This window comes from Artemia sp. Qi Xiang Cuo, chromosome 17, assembly GCF_049724085.1.
Source record: "Artemia sp. Qi Xiang Cuo chromosome 17, ASM4972408v1, whole genome shotgun sequence".
NCBI lineage: Eukaryota > Metazoa > Arthropoda > Branchiopoda > Anostraca > Artemiidae > Artemia > Artemia sp. Qi Xiang Cuo.
Window position 1 is genome coordinate 23825710 of NC_142810.1, and position 23513 is coordinate 23849222.

Consider the following 23513-nt stretch of genomic DNA (forward strand, 5'->3'; position numbering starts at 1 on the left):
TTGACCTTGACCCCCATTAGACTCGATCGATAATCCTTGCATAAACAATGTAAAAAAGTTATAGGTGGCAGCACGGGTGGGCAATCGGAGTCAATAAGGCCCTTCTACTACATGGCAAAATGTTAGCTATATCTCGCCTACAGCTTTGCATACATGAGGTTTGCGCGAGAGGACTGGAACGTAAAAGATTGGTTACTAAAACTTAAGCTGATTACAAAACTAAATCTCTGTTCTTCCTCAGGAAAAGTTTGTCCCTGAACTTGGTTGCCAAGTATATAAGAAAATACTTGGCATTGGAAAATACCGAGTATAGAAGAAAATATAACGCAGAAAGTGACTGAAAAGTTTAATGATGCAAGGTCGATGAAAGAGCCTGCTGAACTAATAATCAGCCAGGTTTATAATGCAATCACACTCGAATTTAATCCGAAGTTTGCGAAAATCGAGCAGGCTTTAAAAGGTTGCCAATAGGTTGCATCACAACCTAGTTATATGATTACATTTTCAACTTGGCATTTTCTCTGTAATCTCCACTTTTAGAGAGAAAAAAAAACATGGTTTGCGCAATACACCGTATATGTGAGCGTTCTCATGAGTACAATTTTTTTTTCCTGATAGACAACTTAAACTAACCAACCTAGAAATGTGAAGCTTGATTCAGAATAGTTTCGAGACCTAGGAAATGACAAAGGCAAAGGAAATCTGAAAAATATAAATCACGAAACAAATCGGAAATGTGGTGTCGTGACAACAAGTTCACGAGGGCCAAGAAAAGTTAGGCCCCATTTGAAAAAGCCCAGAATTTGGCCGAGGCAAGGGGGAGAAGGCAATTTTGCACTATATCTGCGTGGTCCGAAGGCCTGAGTAAGCTAAGGTAAGCGACAAATACCTGGCCGTCTCATCTGATTCGTACTTCCCGCAGGATCGAAAAAAATTTATGTCCACGAGGATCTCGTTTTTGTTTTCCTTCGAGGCGGGATATATATTAACTTTTGTCAGTGGCAAAAATTAACAAAAAATAATAAACTTTTTTTTCGCTACGGCTGGTAAGATATAAACAAGACCAAGACAGTACAATATTTCGTGTATTTTTAGTTTCTTGGAGTCAATGTAGCAAAAGCTTATTATTTACTGCCCTTCATGGGCGCCGGCAGGGGGGCATGCCTCCCTGGAAATTTGGGACTATAAAGTAATTATAAGGAAACCAAAGGAAATAGAGCAGAATAGGGAAAAAACATGGAAAAAGTGTGTGTTGCCCCATTGTTGGCTGCCTACCAATAGATTTTGACCCTTAATAAGGAAAATATAAGTTCTAACTTGTGACTGAGTGACGCCTTTCAAGTTTTCCACAAACATTTTTCTATATGATTTGGTTGGAGCAAAAAAAAATCCAAGTCTTCAAAGTAATGAATGGTAAGTAAATAACGATCCTTGTCAATAAAGAAAGTATAAGAGCCTAACTATTGATAACATTAAATCAAAGAATCAGCTTTTCATGGTGATCCTAAATATGTATCTGTTTATTAGTAATTAGTGCAGTTATTAGAACACAAGGAAGTTCGTATAATTATAGAAAACACAAGGAAAACAATTTAATAAGGGGAGATTTCGGTAAAAATATACTGCCAACTTTCGCTTGCATTGCAAGAGTACCCATGAGCTGATATATGAAACCACTATAATCAGAAATATTTCCCCTGAACGAAATGCTGGGAATTTCTGTATTTCCCCCTGAACGGATACGTTTTTGTCTTATATTATCATTTTTTTTTTCCAGAAGCGATTGTATTTATCTAGTTGTCACTTTGAAAAAGATTTAATTTTTTACAGTTATGAAGTATAAAGATGTCAAATATACTGGTTTTTGGTATTCAAAATTAAATTTAAAATACTGAATTAAAAATTTTATTCGATTTTCTTAATCTTAGTTTTAATGTTTTATTTTGAACAAACTACTTTGATGATGCGTTACTTTTTATAAACGCTGAGTCTAAGAGCATTAAAAATTTTGGTGTTTGATAACCAAGCTAGAAACTGTCTATATTGTTAAAAAAATATCCGTCCAACGCTTCGGCATTGCTCAACAAAACTGAGTGCTGGGAGTTTATATCTTAGTTTTTGTACGTAGGCTATTGCTTTTGTGTATTTTTTGTAATTACTTACTTTTTTCATTTTTGTATACTTTTACTTTAATTGACATATTTTCTCCATTGCCTTTAGAAAAATGTTTGTCTCTAAACAAACAAGTCTTTTCAACTGAAAGTAAGGAGCAACATTAAAACTTAAAACGAACAGAAATAATTACGTATATGAAGGGGGTCGCCTCCTCCTGAACACCTCACTCTTCACGCTAGAGTTCTTCGGCACTTGAATTTTCTTTAGAGTTCTTTGGCAATCCCCTTCATATACGTAATAATTTCTGTTCGTTTTAAGTTTTAATGCCGCTCCTTACTTTCAGTTGAAAAAACTTGTTTTTTTTATATTTCTGATCGTTTCTTAAATAACGCCAGGATACATGGCTCCACCTCCACAGAACAATCCCCTCCCCATAGAAACATCTTCTGGACAATTCAATCCTGGCGAAAATTTACCCCGGACAATTCGCCTTAACATCTCCACGCGTAAAAATGAATCGGTAAAGAGAAAGCAAGACATAAAGAAATTTCGTTTAGGAATTCTGGCAAATTCCCCCAGTGTAAAATTTGCCCTGAAAAGTTCAACCCCTGGAAACTTCCCTCTCCAGGGAAAATTCTCTCAGCAGAAAATTCTTCCTCCCCTCCCCCACCCAGAAATGTATGCATACTTCCCAATAACAAATAAAAAATGGGCAAATTTTTTAACTTCAAAACCTTTCCCTAGGGAGTGTAGGGGGTCATTTTATCTCCAAAGACAGAGTTATTGGGCCTTTATACTATGCTGAACTAAAAAGCTATCTCAAAATTTTGATTGGACGATTTTGGGAAAAAAGTGGTGTTGGAGGGGGTCTAGTTTCCCTCCAATTTTTTGCCACTTAGAAAGGGCACTAGAACGTTTTATTCCCCTTAGAATGAGCTCTCTTCCGAAATTATAGGCCAATTGTGTAGAAAATATCACCCCTGGAAAAGAAAAAAACAACAAATAAACACGCATCCGTGATTTTTCTACTGGCAAAAATTACAAATTCCACATTTTTGCATATATGAGCTTGAACCCTCCACAGTAGAGTTCTTTGATACGCTGAATCTGATGGTGTGATTTCATTAAAATTCTATTACTTCAATGGGGCCTTTCCCCTTTTTTTCAAAAATCAGGCAAATTTTTTCAGGCTTGTAGCTTTTGATGAGTAAAACTAAACTTAATGCAACTAAAATTTTGTACTAACGAATGGTATAATTAACGAACTGGAAGTTCGTTACCAAGGACTGTTTGATTACCCCTCAGAGATCATTGAAATATTGACAGTTTTTCTGCATTACCAAAAGTATTGTATTCATAAAACTTTAGTTTCATGAAAAAATCACTTACATTACAGTTTCTGTGTATAAGGGGGACTGCTCCCTTCTCAACACCTTGTTCATTAAAAAAAAAATTTTGTGCTTTGAAAATTCTTTGTTTCGAATCGCAAATTTTCTTTAAAAATTTGGGAAAAAGCCAAACTTCAAAGTAAGAAGTAAGGAGCTTAGGAGGAGACAGCCCCCTTCATACAAAGAATAATATGTTCAAATAGGTTTCAAATCTGTCCCTTGTTCTCGATTGAAAAGCTCTTTTTTATTTAATTTCTGATTGTTTTCCAAATCATAGCCAGGCCTAACCAAGATATAATTTGAGGTAACGGTCCCTTAAATCCATGGTTAATTGCTTTTAAAATGTGTAAATCGATAATAGCACATTGATTCGTACCGCCCTACGTTTAAATTTGAAATTTCAATTTTGGATAAAATTTGAATATACAAAAAAAAATTGGGGATGAATAGTAATTTTGGTTAAAAGTCCTCGTTAATATTACTTCTAAAGAATTTCGGCTGAAAACTAAGTTTCTAGCAGTATTTGCCACCCCAAAGAAATTTTCTGGCAGGGCTGATGATGACCTGCGTTGCCTTATCCACCTCTGTGCTGGTAGATATGGGAATTTAACATTTTAGCTGTATAGAGAAACATTTTGATTAATTCCTACTCTCCGCCTACCTCTTTCAAAATTTATCTGAAGCCTCATGAAGAGTAAGCAGTTTTTCCATTAAAATGTAGGCCTCTTATGCCTCTTATGCAGGAATCTACCCTACCCCCACCTAAACAATGACTCACCCCCCCCCCATTAAAACTGATACGGAATTACAGATCACCAAACGTAGCCTAATTTCAACAAACAAAGCGAATCAACTTGGTTGAATCCAGTACTGCCACCGTGTGGCATTACTTCTTTTGCAACTGGGAAGCCTAAAATATAGTTATTGATACTATCAAATCAATTAGCTTCTCAGGATTTTAAATTGATTTCAAACTCGTCCTCTTTGGGGTAAAGTCGTAGTTTGGTGCCGTAAACCACCTAAACTGTTACCCAACCGCCACTGCAATTTTGATGTCTGCCCCCCCCCCTGGAAAATTTTCTGTCGGCACCCTTGCTCCCCTTGATGTTATAATGAAAATAACAGATCGCAGATACCCCACTTTTTCATTGTCTCCATACTTGAACTGTTTCCACGATGACAAGAAAAGGCTTTTAATGTTCAACACTCTGTAATCAACATTAATTTGGATAAGAGCAGAAGCTGGACCCCAAGAGGCTTTTTCTAAAGGGAAATATTGACTTGAAGATACTTCGTACGTGGCATCACAGTTCTGATGTTAATCGCATTTTCCAAAACACATTATATTTCTGTTTGCTGTCTATCGGATAGGAAACTCTTTTGGTACTTTGAATAACCATATACTGGCTGGTAGAATCATAGTTTTGAATGGATAATTCAAGATTATTTTACTTGCAGTCTCCTAAAATTCATGAAATATACACCATTACAAAATGTACGCATTACGATTTTTTCACATTCTCACTTCTAAAAAAAAACAATGTTGCCATGTAATTTTGATTAACCAAAAGCAGAAGTCAAAAGTGGGTAAAATATCAGCCAACTAGAAAAAAATAACAGCCAAAAACTTCAAAAAACGGATAAATTTTACACCATTTAACAGAAGTTAAATGGTTAACTTCTGTAAACAGAAGATAAGCTAGAGATAAAGTATGGTCCACCTTGGTTTCTTCCAGTGTTGCCCCTATTTATAAGCATTTAGTTGCTACTGAAGCCCAGCTAGAGAAGACAAAAAGTGATTTTCTTGAAAATATAACGCAAAAAGTGACTGAAAAGTTTAATGATGCAAGGTCGAGGAAAGAGCCTGCCGAACTAATAATCAGCCAGGTTTATGATACAATCACACTCGAGTTTAATCCAAAGTTTGCGAAAATTGAGCAGGCTTTAAAGGGTCTGAGAACTCAAATTGAGAACCTCGAGGACAGAATCATTCGAATTGAAACAAACCTGGATGATTTTGATCAGGAGTCCCTACTCGACAGCCTTGTATTTCATGGGGCCAAACAGTTACCCAATGTGGAAGTCGCACGGCAATACTTCAAATTCTGAACAGCAAAATGTCTCTGACTGAACTCTCGCCTTCTGATCTGATCAATGTGTACCGTCTCCGCCTGAATAATCAGACCCCACAGACTGAAGAAAGTTCTACTAGAGTTGCTCCGATCATTGCTAAATTTTATAGCAAAGATGTAGGCCGAAAAGTGTTTAAAGCAAAAGCTAGACTTGCATCTACTGGTATTTTTATATCGAAGTCCCTAACAAAGCGTCGCCGGGACATTTTGAATACGGCTAAAGACAAGAACGGTCAGCGTCATGCGCGGTCAGATCAGGATCAGATATTGGCAAAGCTTAGTGTAGGGTCAGCAATAAAGAAAATAAGGTCTATTGCTGAGTGCATTTAGTATTAGAAGTTATGATTTGTTTGTTTGTTTTGGTTTTTTCTCTTTTTTTCGTTTTTTCTTTTTTTTATTCTTCTGTCTCTACTTAATTTTCATTTTTTTTTTCCTTTGTGTCCCTGCTTTTTTTTCTTTTTTTCGTGTATTTCTGGCGTTTGTTTGTATTTTTTTTCCCCTCTCCACTATTCCTTATTTCAGATTTAATTGTTTTGGCTTTATTAGTTTATTTCTTTGAATTTGAATTTGTTTGACTTTAGTTCGGGTGACATCTCCTCCTTGGGTGAGTGACTGCTTCAATTTGAAAAAAATCCAATAGATTTTCGTAGCTTGATTAATAATTCAGTAGGTCAGTCTAATAAATCACTATCAAATCCCCATCTTTCAGTTAGTAGTAAATATGTAGTGGATTTTGGTCAAGTATCCAAACGCGATGGTAGTTTCTCTGTGCTTCAGCTTAATGTACAAGGCCTTTTTTCTTCATTTTATAAGTTGAAAAAAATAGTGCGTGGGGTCATACTGATTCTATTGGTCTTTGTGAGACTTTCCTTGATTAGAAAAATTAATGTCTATTGCATCTCTCGGGGTACAAGATGGAATGTTTAAATCAAAGTAAGATGGTTAGAGGTGGCATTGCTGTTTAAGTTTCGGAATGTCTTCAGTACTCTGTTAGATGTGACCTGTCAAGAAATGAAGAAGGAATTTTTGAATCTATATTTATTGAGATTAAAAACCCAAGCTAAAACTTTGATTGTTGGTAATATATACCGGTGTCCTAGTGGGTCTGTTCCCTCTTTCCTTCAGATTATTGATGAGGTTTTGGAAACAATCCAAGTTCATTCATGTGAACTTATCGTTATAGGTGACTTCAACCTTAATTTGTGTGACTGGAGGTCATCCTCGTCCTTGGATTTTCTTTCAACAATGCTCGCTTGTGGAACATTACCTTCTGCATGCATTCCAACTCGCATTACTAACACTACTGCTTCTTTGCTTGATAATATTTTTTCATCGTTGACCTTGGTGCAAAATTTTGTGTTGACGAGTGATATCTCAGACCATTTTCCTCTTTTTTCCACGTATGATTTTTCCGATGCGTTGCCAAGGAGAAACCAAGGAGCTGGTTTTTCCTCTTTAAAATTTAATGATCAGGGATTGCATCTTCTTAAGTCACGGTGGGCGGGTTTTTTGTGGAGTATTTCAGAAAACGAATCTGATATAGGTTCTTTGTTTAATTCTTTTTATGAGTCTTTGAAAGAAGTTACCTTGGATACATGTGTTGCGCTCCAGTCGAATCCGGCATCGAAAAGAACAACCCCTTTGAATCCTTGGATGACTCCGGGACTTTAAAAGTTGGAGGAAGAAAAATAATCTTTGGAAGGCTTACAGGTCCTCTAAGCCATCTTCTCGTGATTCTCGAATTCAACTTTTCAAAGCTTATAGAAGAGTTTACAATTCGCTTTGCCGAAAGAATAAACTGTCATTTTATTACTTGAAATTTTCTGCGCATGGTAAAGACACTAGAAAGAATGGCCAGTGATCGAATTTGTTATCAAGCCATCGTTTCTACCTCCTTCCGCCCCTTCAAGCATTACATAGGAAGGCGAAAATGTAGAGGGTGAGCTAAAAGTTCGAGATGCGTTTACTTCCTATTTTGCTAATATCGGCAAAACTACAGCCTCTTCTGTAAGTCGTTCTTCTTCTCTACCTGACTTTAGGTCGTAACTTGGACCGCCTTGTCCTATATCAATGGCATTGGAGCCTGCCTTCGAAGCTGAAATAGCCAGAATTGTCAATGGTTTGAGGGGTTCTTCATCTTCTGGCCCAGACCATATTCCGACTAAGGTTGTAAAGTTCATTCTTCCTGTCATTATTTCTGCTCTCATTAGACTTATCAATCTTTCCTTTGAAAATTGTTTTTTTCGATGCGCTTTAAAGTGGGCTCGCGTAATTATTCTTTTTAAATGTGGGTAAAGGAATTATCATACAAATTGTCGTCCCATATCTCTTTCATCAATGTTTTGTAAAGGATTTAAAGGAGTTGAGTCTTTTTGACTATTGAATTTTTTTGTATATAGACACTTTTTTCATGATTTTCAGTTTGTTTTTAAGGCGAAGCACTCAACTGAACATGCATGCGCAACCCTTTTGAATTATTAATATTCAGTTCTTGATTATGGTCTGGTATCTTCTGCTCTGTTTATCGATGTACAAAAAGTATTCAAATCATTAACACACAAGATTTTTCTTTGGAGATTATCCGTTATTGGAATAAGAGGGACTTCTTCTTCTTGGTTTCTATCATATCTATCTGGTTAAGTCTTCTTGGTTGATCCGCAATTTTCTAACCCTTCGGGAATACAGTTTGGCGTTCCACAAGGATCTGTTATTGGGCCGATACTCTTTTTAATCTACATCAATGACCTTATTAATGCGGTTCAAAATTTAAAACCTCCTATTTGCTGTCGTCTTTGTCAACCACCATCCGTCACTAATTGTGACAGGAGTTCGTCCTTACCGGATGCACTTATTGCTTTTGCTGAAGACAGTACTCTTGGTACAGCTGGTAGAACTGAGTCTGATCTTCGTTCAAATATATGTGCCCTTTTTGAAAGAGTTATCCAGTGGTTTGATGTAAATTATCTTGCCTTAAATGTCGGGAAGTCATTTTTTCTCATTTTCTCCAGAGTTTCAAAGGCTAGCCCTGACTTAAATGAAATATACGTATCAACTGGTTCTCTGAGTAGACCTAGGGATCGTTACATCCGATTCCTAGGCATCTTGCTTGACGAAGATCTTTCCTTCAAGCATCATATTGACCTGATTAAAATGAAAATCTCCAGGAGTCTTGGAATCGTTAGAAAGCTCAAATACATTTTTCCATGGTCGATTCTTAGAATTTTGCTCTACAGCCTAGTTCAGTCTTATTTTCATATTGTTCTGTTATTCAAATGTCAACTTTTCCCTCGTCTCTGATGCCACTTTCAAAACTTTATGATAAAGCAAGGACTCTTATTAAGGAAACTAACTTATCTTCACCTAAAACCCTTACTTGATTTGAAATCTCTCTATTTTCTTTCTTGTTCTTCTTTCATCTTTTTACAGTTGCACGGCCATTTTCTTGCTGCTCTATGTAATAATATATCTTTTGTTTCTGATCAATCGACTTATCATCTCCGCACTTCCAGCAATTTACAGATTCTTCATACTCCATCAGTGAGGTCTGAATTCAACCCTCTGACAACTTGCAACAGGATTTGGAACACGCTCTCTGTGTCTGCACGAAGCTGCCACTCGTTTGGTATGTTCAAAAATTATGTTAGGGATTTTCTAGCTAGAAATTTTTTTTTTTTTTTTTTTTATGTTGATCATTGTTCGTGGTGTTTTGCCACCAGTGTTATGCCGGTAGGCCACAACGCCACTGGCGTGGTAATATACGGGTGTCACCACTTATTGGAGGGGAAAGCCCCGGCCCCAAATTATAATGCCATGCCCGTGTCTACCATACCGGTTCTGCAAATATCGGGTTTGGTACTACCCTGTTTACAGTATACCCTGTCCCAGGGTATGATAACGCGGTCGAGTGGTCAAATAGCCATTTTCTAAAGCCAAATGTAATTGAATGAATAATGCTCGGCGATGAGGGATGAATATAATATTGAAGACTGGAAAGACAAGACTTCAGTAAAGGGATCACAACTTGTCCGCCAGTTGTGCATTGAGGAAAAGGACCATCTCTCGCGACTTCCCAAAAGGTATCTTCCCCAAGGGATTCGTCCCCCTCATAAAAGAACAACACCTCTTTTCAGTTGATCAGACCAATATCAAATTCTTTCCCAGATTTTTCCAATCCGATTTGACATTCCATATCTCCCATCTTTCCCCCAACCCGTTGTAGGTCATTCATCTCTATTTTGTAACCATCTTGTTTTATTCCCTACGGGTCTTTGACCTCTTTTTCCCCCTTATTATTTATGTTATCAATACACAGCCCATCCAACATTTTATTGTTCTCCCTATTATTTATGTTTTCAAGGGACAGCCCATCCCACATTTTTTTTATTTTTCGCCACTGAAGGCTGAATCTCCAAATTTTGTCTCTTCTTTGCATTCCTCTTTTCATCTCTACATTTCTCAATTTCGTCATTCTCTCAAAATACTAAATCATCGTTAAATGTGATTTGGACTCCAGTTTCTATCTTCTTTGACTGCAAAACTTCATTGTAGGTCCGTTTAATATTTCTTTTCTCTCTTTTAGTCTTCTTTATTCTTACCGCCGAAACAAATATTTCATCATCGAATGGGAATTGAACTCCGACATTTGGTTTTTCATATTCTACTAAAATTTCTCGAACTTTCCGAGGAAAGCGCGTAAAATAAATTTTGTCTCCATATTCTCTGTTGCAATCAGCGCTTCGTTTTGGGAATTTTTTTTTCGGCGTCTCGCACTCGTTAAAAGCCTTCTCAAGTTTTCCATTTTCTGGAAATTTGGATTTCCGATTTCTGATATCTCCAAAGTCTCCTCATAGTAAAACATCCACTGCTAGCATAGGTACTAAGCCTACTTTTATCGTTTTTCTCTGGACTGTACCGTCCTTCTTTGCAATTTCTATTCTTACCCAAGCAGACGGGTATTGGTGCTTGTCTCCATAATAACACACTGTTGTAATATTATTTTTATGGTCTATTTCTGTCTTTTTAATTAGGTCCATTCGCACAAAAGTTTGCTCACTCCCTGGGTCATTTACCATTTCCGTAAATTTTCCATTTAATTTTCCTTCTTATTCTGTGATTTCAGAAACTGGTCAGTATCTCCTTGATTTTTTGCTACAGCCCAATTCGTTCCTTTGTAGGTTACTTTTTCTTCTTTATTATGAGAATTTTTAGAAAAAGGCTCCGAGGAATCATTTTTTACCAGATTATCATCATTTTGAGTATCAACAATTTTTTTTTCCGACAGGGTGACGTCGCTTCCCAATTTATTTTATGCGCAGGTTCACCTCCCCCCCTAGTCAACGACGGTGAATATTTACTTGTAAAAGTGCTTAATGTTTGGTAATTTTCATTTTCTCGCGATTCATTCTTAGACAAATTATTAGGGCTATCCTAGAAGTTAGTTGTGATAAAATCTCACTTTCTGTAATTCCCCAGCGGGCTTCTATTAGACCTATCATGGGTCTTTTAAATTATTGGTGATATCTTTCTTCTTTCTCTCTAGCTATTTTATCATTCTCCTTTTTTCGTTCTCTGGCTATTCTATCAGCCTCTTCCTTTCGTTCTCTATCTATCCTAATATTCTCTTCTCTCTGCTCTCTAGCTATTTTATCATTCTCCTTTTTTCGTTCTCTGGCTATTCTATCAGCCTCTTCCTTTCGTTCTCTGGCTATTCTATCAGCCTCTTCCTTTTGTTCTCTATCTATCCTAATATTCTCTGCTCTCTAGCTATCCTCTCTTTCTCTCTTTCTTGTCTATCTTTTTCAATTTTTTCCATACGGGCCTGATGAAGTATTTCATTGGCTTGACTATCTTTTTCAATTTGATCTATCTCATCCTGTAATTTTTTCAAATATTCTCGGTGCTAGCTCTCAAAGGCCTCCATACTAGCCTTTCTTTCTATTTTCCTACTTTTTCTATGGGCTTCACACGCCCTTCTCGGTCTTGAGTTAATCTCATCTCTGTCCGACATAATTTCAAAATTTCGTTAACTGAAATTACCTCTTCAGTCTAGATGAAAATTCTTTATTCCATGTAACTTCCGGTATCTCGCGAAAAATTGATTTGACACGCAGCAATTTTAGCCTCATATTTTTGAATACTAATTAGTTGCGCGATATATTGATTCGTAAATTTTTCAATTGTGATCTCACAAGGCACAGCCCATAATTGATCTTCATAATTCTATTAATTGATTCCGTATTTCTTTCTTTTCTCTTTATATGTAACCACAATAGGCTACTATCCCTTATAGGCTAACTTAACTTGTCTCTTCGAAAACGCGAAATTCTTTTACTATCAACGCTGTTAATAATTCCTGTTCTTGCTGGCACCAATTTTCGTGTTATCTATTCACTAGTGTTCTACCAGTAGACCGAAACACCGAGGACGTGGTAACATACGAGTGCCGTGACACATTGGAGGGGAAAGCCCCGGACGTAAAATATAATTTTAGACCTTTTCTACCAACCCTGATCAACGAAACTTAAGCTGGATGCCAATTGCGGAACAGAATACGTTGTTCCCTAGTCCGGTAATGTCGTCGAGTAGTCAAATGGCCACTTTCTAAAGCCAAATGTACCCACCTTGGGTTACCGCTATAAAATCTCTTAACTCTCTCCTTGGAGGTAACTACCCTCCCTGTTAATATAATAATGACAGTACCTCGTAGCTCTATTCCCACCCTGACTGGGTTATGGAAACTAGTACACAGTTTGTAGAAAATACCTTACTTATATTCTTCCAAAAGGTCACAATAGTACCACAAAAATATATATATCCCCGAATGGGGTTAAAACGCAGACTAAAAAATAATAATAATCTTTACAGCACTGTCCGTAGGGGTGGACCGTCACTTGGCCCAGCCAATCAACTAAATCCCCATTCAAACCAAATTATACCTCTTAGATTTATCTTTCAATGACTCCCCAAAACCAGGAAGTACGAAAAAAGAACTTAATTCACAGCTTATTTATTGCAAAACCACTATCGCTTAGTAACGGAATTTAACCTGTCTTTTGAAATTATACTATAAGCAAATGTAATTAAGAAAACGAAAACAGGTCATTTATCTGAAAGGAAAAGAAACAGGGGTTGGAACCCCAACAATCATTGTATCTTATGATTTTTTTATCTTATGATTTCTCTTGTGTTGAGTCTCTTAAAGGTGTGAATGTATGATGTTCAAAATGTTTTTGTTTTGTAAGGATTTGTTTTATTTTTGTTTCTTCCCTGTTTTTTTCCTGGCCATAGAGCCTTACGGGGGAGTTTATATTGAAGTGTATTTTGTTCAGTTTATTGATTGAATAAAATTGATTGATTGATTGAAAAAAAAGTTCCAAAATAAGTATTTTAATCGCAACATAGGATTTTAAGGATTTATAGATTATGAAACAAAATAGAATTTAAAAAAATAACTAAATTGGAAAAACAGCTAAAACAACAGCTTTGTCAGTGGAAAATAGGACACTGATAAGATAGTGACCATTTAAAAAGGCCTATCAGTAAAGAGTTCATTACTTTATTTTAAAAAGGGAAGTTCTTTCAACAAAGATAAACAACAGCTGAAATATTTGTTTTATCTTTACCCCCCCCCTCCTGAAGTCTTTCCCTAAATCATATCTTTAATAAAAGCTAAATTTTCCATTTGGAATCAGATGAATTTTAGTAAATTTGGAGACGGCTCTATCCAAGGCCGCATCCAGAGGAGATTAGGGGGTTTGATCCCCCCCCCTGAAATATTTGCCAGACTCGTAAAAACGTAACAAAAATCAATATAAACTAATTTTTGATACATTTTTTTTGTAACCCACACCCCTCAGAAAAAAAATCCTTTTGTGAACCCCCCCCCCCCAAAAAAAAAAAAAAAATATATATATATATATATATATATATATATATATATATATATATATATATATATATATATATATACTGGATACAGCCCTGGTTCCATTACTTACGTAGGGACAAGGTGGACACACTACTTAATGCCTTTTAATGCTCTTTCCAAATATAATCCTACTTTCACTCGTAAATCCAACTCACAGCCCTTAAATGAGCCCAAAAGTGACACCTAATTCCAACGACTCCATTGAAATCATTGAGTGGTTTTCACAAATGAAGAATTCAGCAAACCCGTTTTATCACAAAATATATATATTGTTTAGGACTGCCTATAGGACCAGCAGAAAGGAGTGGGGGGGGGGGGGTGTTTAATGACCATTATATTGAAAAGGAGCACAAAATAAGGATTGTAATTGTACTACTTTTATTGTCATTAACCTCATTAAGCAGTGGCAGGAACTAGGTGTCACTCTAGGGTCTATTTAAGGACTTGGATTGAATTTCCGAGAGAAAAGATAATCATATTTGGAACTAGCATAAAAAATTCATGAGCAATGTGTTCACCTTGTCCCTATGTAAGTAATAAAACCGTTCCAGATTTAGCTAGTTTTTTCTTTCCTTTGATATCTCATATGTAGGATTTAAAGCTTTTTACACTGTTAAGCTCCCCTAATTTCCCGACCTCTAGCGATAGGGTTCCATAAGGATAGATCGTGGTCCATTTCACATAGACCCTATCCCACGAGATGACATTACAAACTAAAATTTACTTAAACTTGAAATAAGAAGCTAATTCTGCTAGCCCACAGCATCCCATTTCATTGCATTGATTGTGGAAAGTTTCATGTTTTGTCTTTTCTTCAAGTTTTTTCACTGTGTCCCACCACGTTCCCAATCTTGTCACTTGATAATCATTTTGTTTGACAGTATGTTCATACTACTACTACTACTAGTATACTACAGACAACTCACTGCAGCATCAAGTCGCCGGAAGGCAACAGAGCTACGCATGCTCCTCCTCCATCTTAATCAACCCAGAAACTTTTCTTAAGATACATTATTTCAAAAACAGTGACAAGTCTCTAGGTAGAAAGTCGTCTACTCGTCTTTAACAGTTATAATTTCTCTACTTTCTATGTTTTACTTTATTTTATTATATTCTATATTTCTCTATTATTAATTTGTATGCTCTACTTTTTTCAACTTAGAACATAACTTCAGAAAAAAATAGTCCTATTATATGGAAATAATCCGATATAGCTGAGGAAATCGCTTGTTTGTTTGTTTTTTTTTTTTTTTTGGGGGGGGGGGGTAGTAGGCTCCAACCTCCTGTCTATGTATTAGTGGTTTTTATAACGGCAAAGGGCAATAGACATTGTACCAGTACACTTCATCATTTTTCCACTCGTGTCCCTTGATCATTGTTTCATTTGGCAGTGTGTTTATACAAAGGCGCTTTTAAAACTTGGTCCGTTAAGAGGATAAAATCAAAGAAAAGCTTCATAGATAAAATGCTCAAAGAAGATTCAAGGCCCGTTTAAAGGTATAACATTCACCATATAGAAGTGGTTATATTTCGTAGTTCTTTGACGGATAGGTAGGCTTGAACTTTTGACATACAGTTTTAAAAAGCAAGATTTCAAAATCACGAAGTATGAATCGTCAGACCAGGAAAACTCTTCTAAAGGCTATAAACGAAATCATGGGTTAGTCATGACATTATTTATATTTATACAACTTATTTATATTTTACATATACTATTTATATTTATTACCATTTATATAATTTATACAATCAAGGACGATTTTCTATTTCATGAACGTTTTCTTTTTAGTCTTCAGAATTCCAATCTTTCCAGCAAGTGGAAAACGCAACGATTATAAAATATTTTTTTACTGTTGTCAGCTCTTTTGTTTGCTTAGATTATTGCATTCATTGGCTTGACCATCAGAACATTCATGGGTTTATTCACAGTTTTGTTAAAGTTCCATATATGGAAAGTAAAAAAGAATTCTGATTATCATAGTCAGCGCAATAGCGCTGAGCGATGTGGGCACAATGTATTATTTATTAATCGTTTTTTTAGACCAGGGTACTTTGTATACAAGGAGTTGTCATAGAAACTTGACAACTAGTAATTTTCTCCAAATAAATTTCTCGAAATAATTTCTCGAAATAAATAAATATCTCTCTATCTCTAAACTTCGAAAGGGGCTCATTTGATTAGAAACTGAAAGTTTTAGTGCCTCTTTTAAGAGTCAAAAGTGATTGGAGGACAACACTACCCTCGTTTTTCTCTGTTATTTGATTTTTTTCTAATTTTGTTTTGTTTTCTCTTCTTTATTTCATATACCAGCCCTTTCCCCCATATTATTTCCTCAAACACACCCAATCAAAATTTTGATATAGCCAATTTGTTCAGCACAGTTGAAAGGTTCAGCAATGTTTTCTTCCAGATGACAACACCCTCCCCCCACAACCCTCAGGGCAAGGATTATAAGTTATCGCCCAGTGGCATATAAGGTTTTCATGGAAAAAGGAATTCTGATTATTCTATAAGGCAGCTAATATTGATCTTTACGTCTCCCTTTAATAGTTAATCTGCAGTTGACATGACCAATTCTCAATCACTTACTCACAATATTACACACATTTATACTCAATACATCACCAGCAGATACAGAAAAGCCCTGGAACCATTTTTCTGGGTAAAAGATATAAAATAAAATTTGACCAAAATTACTTACCTATATACTGGTAACTATTTTCGTAAAATACAGTCCAGTCTTCTAAACCAAGAAAATCCTCCGGTGATAGCCCTTCAATATCATCTGTCAATCCGTCGTTTTCAAAGTCACCACTTACAAAAGCTCTTGAAGCATCTCTTCCTAAAACACCATTTGCATTGAAATTCGGGCTTAAAATCCGTTTAGAGATAGGGCAATCACTACCTCTTAGCTTTGATACAGCTTACAACCGACTTTCATGCTTTTTTCCTATAAAAAAACTGCCACCCAAAAAAAAAAAAAAAAAAAAAAAAAAAAGATTTTCCAGCTTACAGCTTATGATTCTTTCAAGTATAAATTACCTTCGGTTTGGGTGTTACTTTTCATATATGTATATATGGAATATATATATATATATATATATATATATATATATATATATATATATATATATATATATATATATATATATATATATATATATATATATATATATATATATATATATATATATATATATATATATATTATTATAATATATTGAAAACCCGTCGTATACAATAAATGTACAATAACAGAGTATACAAAAATGCGAAAAGAGGAAACAAAAAGAAAATATACTAAAAAATAACAACAAAAGCAACAACTTCTTAAATAGTATACAAAATGGTACGAAAGAGGAAACAGAAAGATAACATACTCGAAAATTACAACAGAAATAACAACTTCTTCGAAAATAGCAACAAGGACAACAACTTCTGAAAGGAGAAAAAAAAAGAAAAAAAAGAAAAAAAGGGAAACAAAAGGGAAAATTTAACAAGCAAACTTGCCCACTCATGCTCTAGAATTGCTGGTTTTATTTTTTGCCGGCTAATAAGTGTCTCAACAGCTAGATTTGGGTCCGCTAGGTTGTGGCGCCGAATCAGAAAACTATTTTTTGTCCAAGGTGGCAATTTTAGTAGGTACTTGGTAAAACGGACAAATAAAGAGTTGATCTTAGACTTTTCACAGTTTGTCAATAATTTCTAGAAAGGGGTCACATATAATAAATGTGGCAGAGTGGTAGCATTGTAAATACTTACCAGTAGTGGACGGTTAACTCTGATAGTGGATTTAACGATCAAAGCAAAGGAGCTGGAAACTCACCATTCAGACTGTGAGATCATGAGGAAACGGGTCTGTTGCAATATGATACCTATTTGCAACCCCAGATATACTGTTTTATCTACAGGTTCTGCTGAGCAATCACCAAGTGTGACATTATTAGGAGGGTCATTCATCAAATTGTAAAGCAAGACTTCTGACTTATGAAATTTTAATGTCAGACTGGCTTTTCCGTAATTGGACTTCAGAAATGAAAGAATTTCTGAGAGGCTGTTAAATGTCCAGCGGAGGTTCAGTGCGTCATTAGCAGAACATATTGGGGATACATCATCGAAAATGGGACTGTTTGATAAAGGGTAGCTATCTTGAAGCTCAATACTGTAGTTGTTGAAGAAAGGTGGGAATAAAATTGCTTCTTTACGGGCTTCTGTTCGATATGGTATCGAAGCTGACTGTGGAGCTGGCGGAAGACCGATCTCGTGAAAGAGCTCGAATTGCATACGAACGCGAGAGCAAAGATCACGGAAATCCTGGATTATATTTGAGTTCACTCCTTTTTTAGCTGAATTCAGCAACACAAGTGCATGAATCAAAGAATTAAACACTCTATGTAGGTCTAAGCCCCGATTGCTAGGCTTTCCCTTGATTTGTTTGCATCCAAGAGTGCATATGCAACGACATGGATAGCTTCAGAAAAACCAATACCGCGTTGGAAACCGAATTGTCTTGGTGGACTGCTACACAGTTTTTCAAATTCATCTACGAATAAAAATTTAAATAACTTGCAAAGAGAATTAGCAATTGTGCTTGGACGGAAAAAGGAGCATTTTATGGTAGGTTTCCCTTTTTTAGGAAATGGTGTAAGATCTCCAATAGAGAAAGTGGTTGGGGCAAAACCCTGAATGAGGATAATCTGAACCAGGAGAGTTACATGACTAATGAAAGCGGGCCCACCACTTTTTAGATAGAGTGCGCAGATCCCATTAATCCCAACAGATCGTTGAGGTTTAGGTGAGAGATGGCTGTGCACATAGCTCCCTTTTTTACAACAGAATCTCTCTGAGGATTACTATCTATCAAGTCTTTAAATTCAGCTTTGTATCTTTTGTTAAGGGCAGGGTCAGGGGAGAAAAATTCTGTCCCATAGTATGAGTACCACTCAACATCATGGATGGTAGATGCGGACAAAGACTCAACACTTTTAGGAGACAGAAAATGCCGAAGGAGAGAAAGATTAAATTTGACCCGTTTGGATTCGATACCAATCATCTTTTTTTTGTGAGCTCTTAGCTCCTTGGGGACTTTTCTTTTTGTGAGAAGGAGGATTGAATTGACTACCCCCGAATGGGGTCGTCCACAAGAAATGCGAGGTTGAAGCCAGAATTAAGAATTAGAATGGGTATCCACTAACTCTGGATTCTCAGACCAGCCAGGAAGGGTATGTTGATGGGTTCTGCTTACAGAGACGTTAGCACAGCCAAAAACAGGGCCATCTTTTGCTCTATATATGAGAACTAACAGATGTGCTTTCTTCTTTAAAACAGCTCTTAATCTAGAGAGATGATGGAAAGTGACAAAAATCATACTAAGGATTCTAGCGGCTTCTTCTTGAAATAAAACAGGGTTAGTTTTACGCCAATCACGGCGAGACCTAGGAGGTGTTTTCGAAGTTGTTTGCGTTTGAGTATCTGAGCTGTGACAAGGAATCTCAGCTGAAGACTGTATTGGTAAGTGATCAGATACCTGCAAATCAGGAACAACCTTGATCGATGAGATCCATAGATTTGCGGAAGCAACTACGGGATCGATATCCGATGTAGGCGCTGAGGTTCGTACATTTACAAAGTTTAAATCCTTACACTTGAGATCAAACTGGTCTCCAAAAATACAAAGCAACAGTGTAAAAATAAAGCGTCTAGAAAAGAACAGCTTGGTAAAATTGGAATTGAAGTCGCCAGGTAATATACCCTGAAGGCTTAAGGATCTAATACGGTTAATACACTGGCCGAGTTTATCACTAAAGAAAATATAAGCGCGCTCCGAATACTCATCGTGGTAATTTTTATGCAAATATACATTAATAAAAAGACAGCCCTCAACACTAATCGCTAGAAAATTATCATTGACTTTAAATACACTAGATCTTAGAGTCGAACGAACGAAAATGGCAATACCATCGGTGGGTCGCTCTTTTCCCCTTAGATGCTTCGCTGAAACAGAATAAACTGATGCTACACTATTAAAACTCAGAATGCCTTTACTGCGGCTTGTGAAAAAATATTCTTGTAAACAGACAACTTCATTTTGCTTACATCAACATCTGAGATTGGAATTTTGTTCTCAAACGAGGCATGAATGCTCTGCGATAAACATTTAACTGTAAAAGCTTCAGAATCCATTTCTTCTGTGAATTACGGTTTGAGGAACATTTTACACTCTAACACGTATGAAAGCCAATTCTGTATTCAACGCAGAATGTCGGCTGTCTGCATGGCTATCTTGCGTAGAATTATGTTCATTTGAGGCAAATCTAGAGCATAATGGTTCAGCTATAAACAGGGAAGCAAGGTGACTGATTTTGTGGGAGTTTTAGTATCGTGTTGGCAAGAACTTAGATGAATCAGCAGGTAGACGCTCGTAGGCGCTAATTACCAAAGTACTAAGAAATTGTTGGAGCTTGCTGATATTGTCAAAATACAATTTGTAAAAAGTGGATTGTCTGCATTACTCTGTCTTCGCTCTATTTGAGATCAGACTTTTTATTCCTTCACAGTTTATATTCTCAGCGAAATCTCGTATTAGAGGTATGTGCTGGGGTTCTCGAACAGCTATACTGAGGTCAGGCTCGTAAAATTCCGCTTTATCAACGGTCTTTACTGCTGCAGCTTTTGACCTGACCCCAAGTTTCCATTCATTTGTAGCTTTACGAAGTTCGCCAATATCATTTGCATTTTCACAGAAACTGTCTATGAAAGCTTTCCGGTCATTTGGGCCATTGAGTTTCTTGGGGGGATTTTTCAAGACAAAAGAATAGGAAGGATCTTTTGGCTTGGACGTTTCAGGTTCACTACGACTGCTTGTGAAAATACTGACGGCTGAAGCGGACTGGGTTGCTAAAAAACTATCAAGCTTCCGAGAGAGTTCATTTACTTTGGCAGTAACTGTTGCATTCACCGCATCTCCGATAACCGGAACCGAGCAGGGGTTAAAGATGACAACTTTTGGCATGCTCACATTATTTTTCGCAGCTGCAACTAGAAGTTTGCACATTTCAATGATATTGTCTTCATCTTTAGAGTAGGTCACAAGACGATTCGTAATATTCAACTCAGTAGGCCCTATGAAGGATTCGCTTTGCCTTTATAACATCTTCATGTGCATAGAAAGCAACACACGCTTTTACGATACAGACCAATTTTATTCCATCTGTAAGTACTGTCGTAACACAATTCAGTAACGGATTCAAAATGAAGTTATCTCTTTCAGCCATTCTAGTTACAAGCGTAATCAAATCTCAATGTAAAGTCGCAAAACAAAGACTTACCCGCAAGGGGGCTTTTTTAAGTCCCCCCACTTTCCAATAAAGTCAGCTCTTCTAATTATCCAAATGAAATAATTCAATCCAAATGAAATAGTACAAATAGTTCAATCACACAGCCTTACAGTCAAAATAAAGAACAAATAAAGGTACTTGTGTCTTATAGCCACCACACTCAAGTTATCTAAAAAATTCAAACCATTCCATATAGACTGACTTTCTTCATAACGAAAACTTCGTTCACCACAGAAGTCGTCAACAAATTTTGTTTACTAGTCTGTTTGATAGGCTTGGCTAGCCTATGGGGGATTAAAAGCCAACTTCCTAATGAATCTTCCTTTCTCTTCAAAACATACGGATGATAATATATATATATATATATATATATATATATATATATATATATATATATATATATATATATATATATATATATATATATATATATATATATATATATACATATATACATATATATATATATATATATATATATATATATATCATCATCATCATCACTACTATATATATATATACATATATATATATATATATATATATATATATATATATATATATATATATATATATATATATATATAAATATATGATTTTTATATAAAAATATATGGTAGGAGGCATCCTATCAAGACCAAAACAGCCCAAGGATTTCCTACCCTCTTGATAAACTACAAAATTAAACCCTAAAGATTCAGTTCCATGACCTTTCAGAACCCAGACCTACCAGAAATTACTTAGGACTGCCCCTGATTCAAGCAGTGAGTTTGCTGGATTAATCATTGTAGAATAATAAGGGAACCATTACTTAAACATCTTTAATACTATTGTTCTTTTTAAGTTCTGTAGCATCAAAAATAAAGCATCCATACAATTGCTTTTTTCTCTCATTTATAATTCGGATTGCCAACTGTGACCCATCATCGGGTCAAAATCTAAACTCAACAGAAATAGAGTCGTTGGTCTATAACAAGTCACACTTAAAACAAATAGAAATGACTATTAATATATAAAATTAAACTGAAACAATCAATATAGAGTTAAAATATAAATTATTACTAAATATACAAATATCACAAATAAACAAAAATAAAAATAAATCTTACAGGCAGTGGCACTATTTAGGAGGGGGCAGCTCCCCCCCTCCTAGAAATTGAAAAGTACTTCTTTGTGGTGAAAATTATTTTTAATTTTAAAATTTTTCACTTCTTCAGTGAAAAATACTCGTTTTTGGTATTTTCATAAAAAAACTGTTAAAAATGATTTGGCCCCCTCCCCAAGATTTAAAAAATACATTTGTCCCACCCTCCCCTACATTTCCGTGGGGTCTAGGTCGTTACCCAGAAGCAATGACTTCGGAGAGGGTTTCATAGCCGTCTTCCGTTTTGAATTTGGTATGCTGGCTCCAGAAAAGAGGAGTTATTATGGATTCCATTGTCCAGGCCATTCACTAGGGCTCTGATGGTACCACAGAGTTCCTTAGCATAGACAAATTTCCAGTCATCCAGCGGGTCAGCTCAAGAATTACAAATTGCCTATGAATCATGAGCAGGTAGATGACTAGGAAATTGTTGAATTTGGAACTTCTCTTTGGCTATTGAATCAAGATTTCCCACTACTGCTTTTGATGCCTAGATTTCCCTCTATCTGATCAGTCTTGGATGTCAAAGCTGGTCCATGAAGCTGTCAAACTCTCTGACTTGGATGTCCATCTTGTCATTGACAGATCCTTAAGCTTCAGTGCTGATTCAGCACTCTCAACTGCTCGTTTTTAAGCAATAATTTGTTTCAATCCACCTGTAGAGAAGACGTAAGCTTCCTAAGATTTCAAACATTTTTTAGACTATGGGGATGTTGTTGCAAGCAAATTCCAAAAGGTTCTCCCAATGAGCCATGCACTGAATTTATTGTACTTGCCTTCTAGTTTAGCTGATATGTGTTCCTGAACAGCATGTTGAATACCAGACACATTGCCTGTATAGTCATGGCTGTGAATCATAAGCACCTCTTTGCTTACACCTTCCTTTTCTAAGACTTCTAGAATTTTTTCAGCAGTAATGCACAGTTAATTTGATTCTTTTGGTTGCTTATGTGGCAAATAGGTTGGAAACAACCTGCTTGGCAGCTAAAATCAACTTAGGCTTGTTCTTTTTGTCAAAAACAGCATTGATTTGTTTATGATAGTCTTTGTTGAGTATTTTCATGCATCCCAACACTTTATTTTTATTTGATTCAATCTCAAACCTGACAAGTCTAATTCCGCAAGTAGCAACGAAGACCACATTGCCTTTCCATAAAAAACAAATACACTTAGAAACAATAGGGAAAATTTTTGCCAGACAGTGGAATTCAATTCAGTGATTATTTCGGCCCTATGTCCAAGGGCTGCCCTCAGCACAACACCAACAAAAATATATATATATATAACTCACATTAAAATGCGACTTAAAAACTAAAAACGATTTTTTTTTTATTTTAAAACAGCCCTAGCATCATTACTTCAACAAAGTTCAACCAGGACTGATAAATAAAGTGACGTGAGATGATAAAATTCATTCAAACGAAATAAAATAATTAAATACAAGCTTTCAAAGCTAATCTTGCTTTTAT

The 23513-nt window shown here is 36.0% G+C and overlaps 1 protein-coding gene across 1 annotated transcript in view; it reads right to left on the reverse strand.

Annotated features, from left to right (window-relative positions):
* LOC148942022 (neuferricin) overlaps positions 1-23513 on the reverse strand; it is a 57849-nt gene that overhangs the window by 25670 nt on the left and 8666 nt on the right. The window contains exon 2 of the mRNA XM_089102835.1: positions 16265-16405. Coding sequence (XP_088958961.1) covers positions 16265-16405 — 141 coding nt within the window. The remainder of the gene's footprint in view (positions 1-16264; positions 16406-23513) is intronic.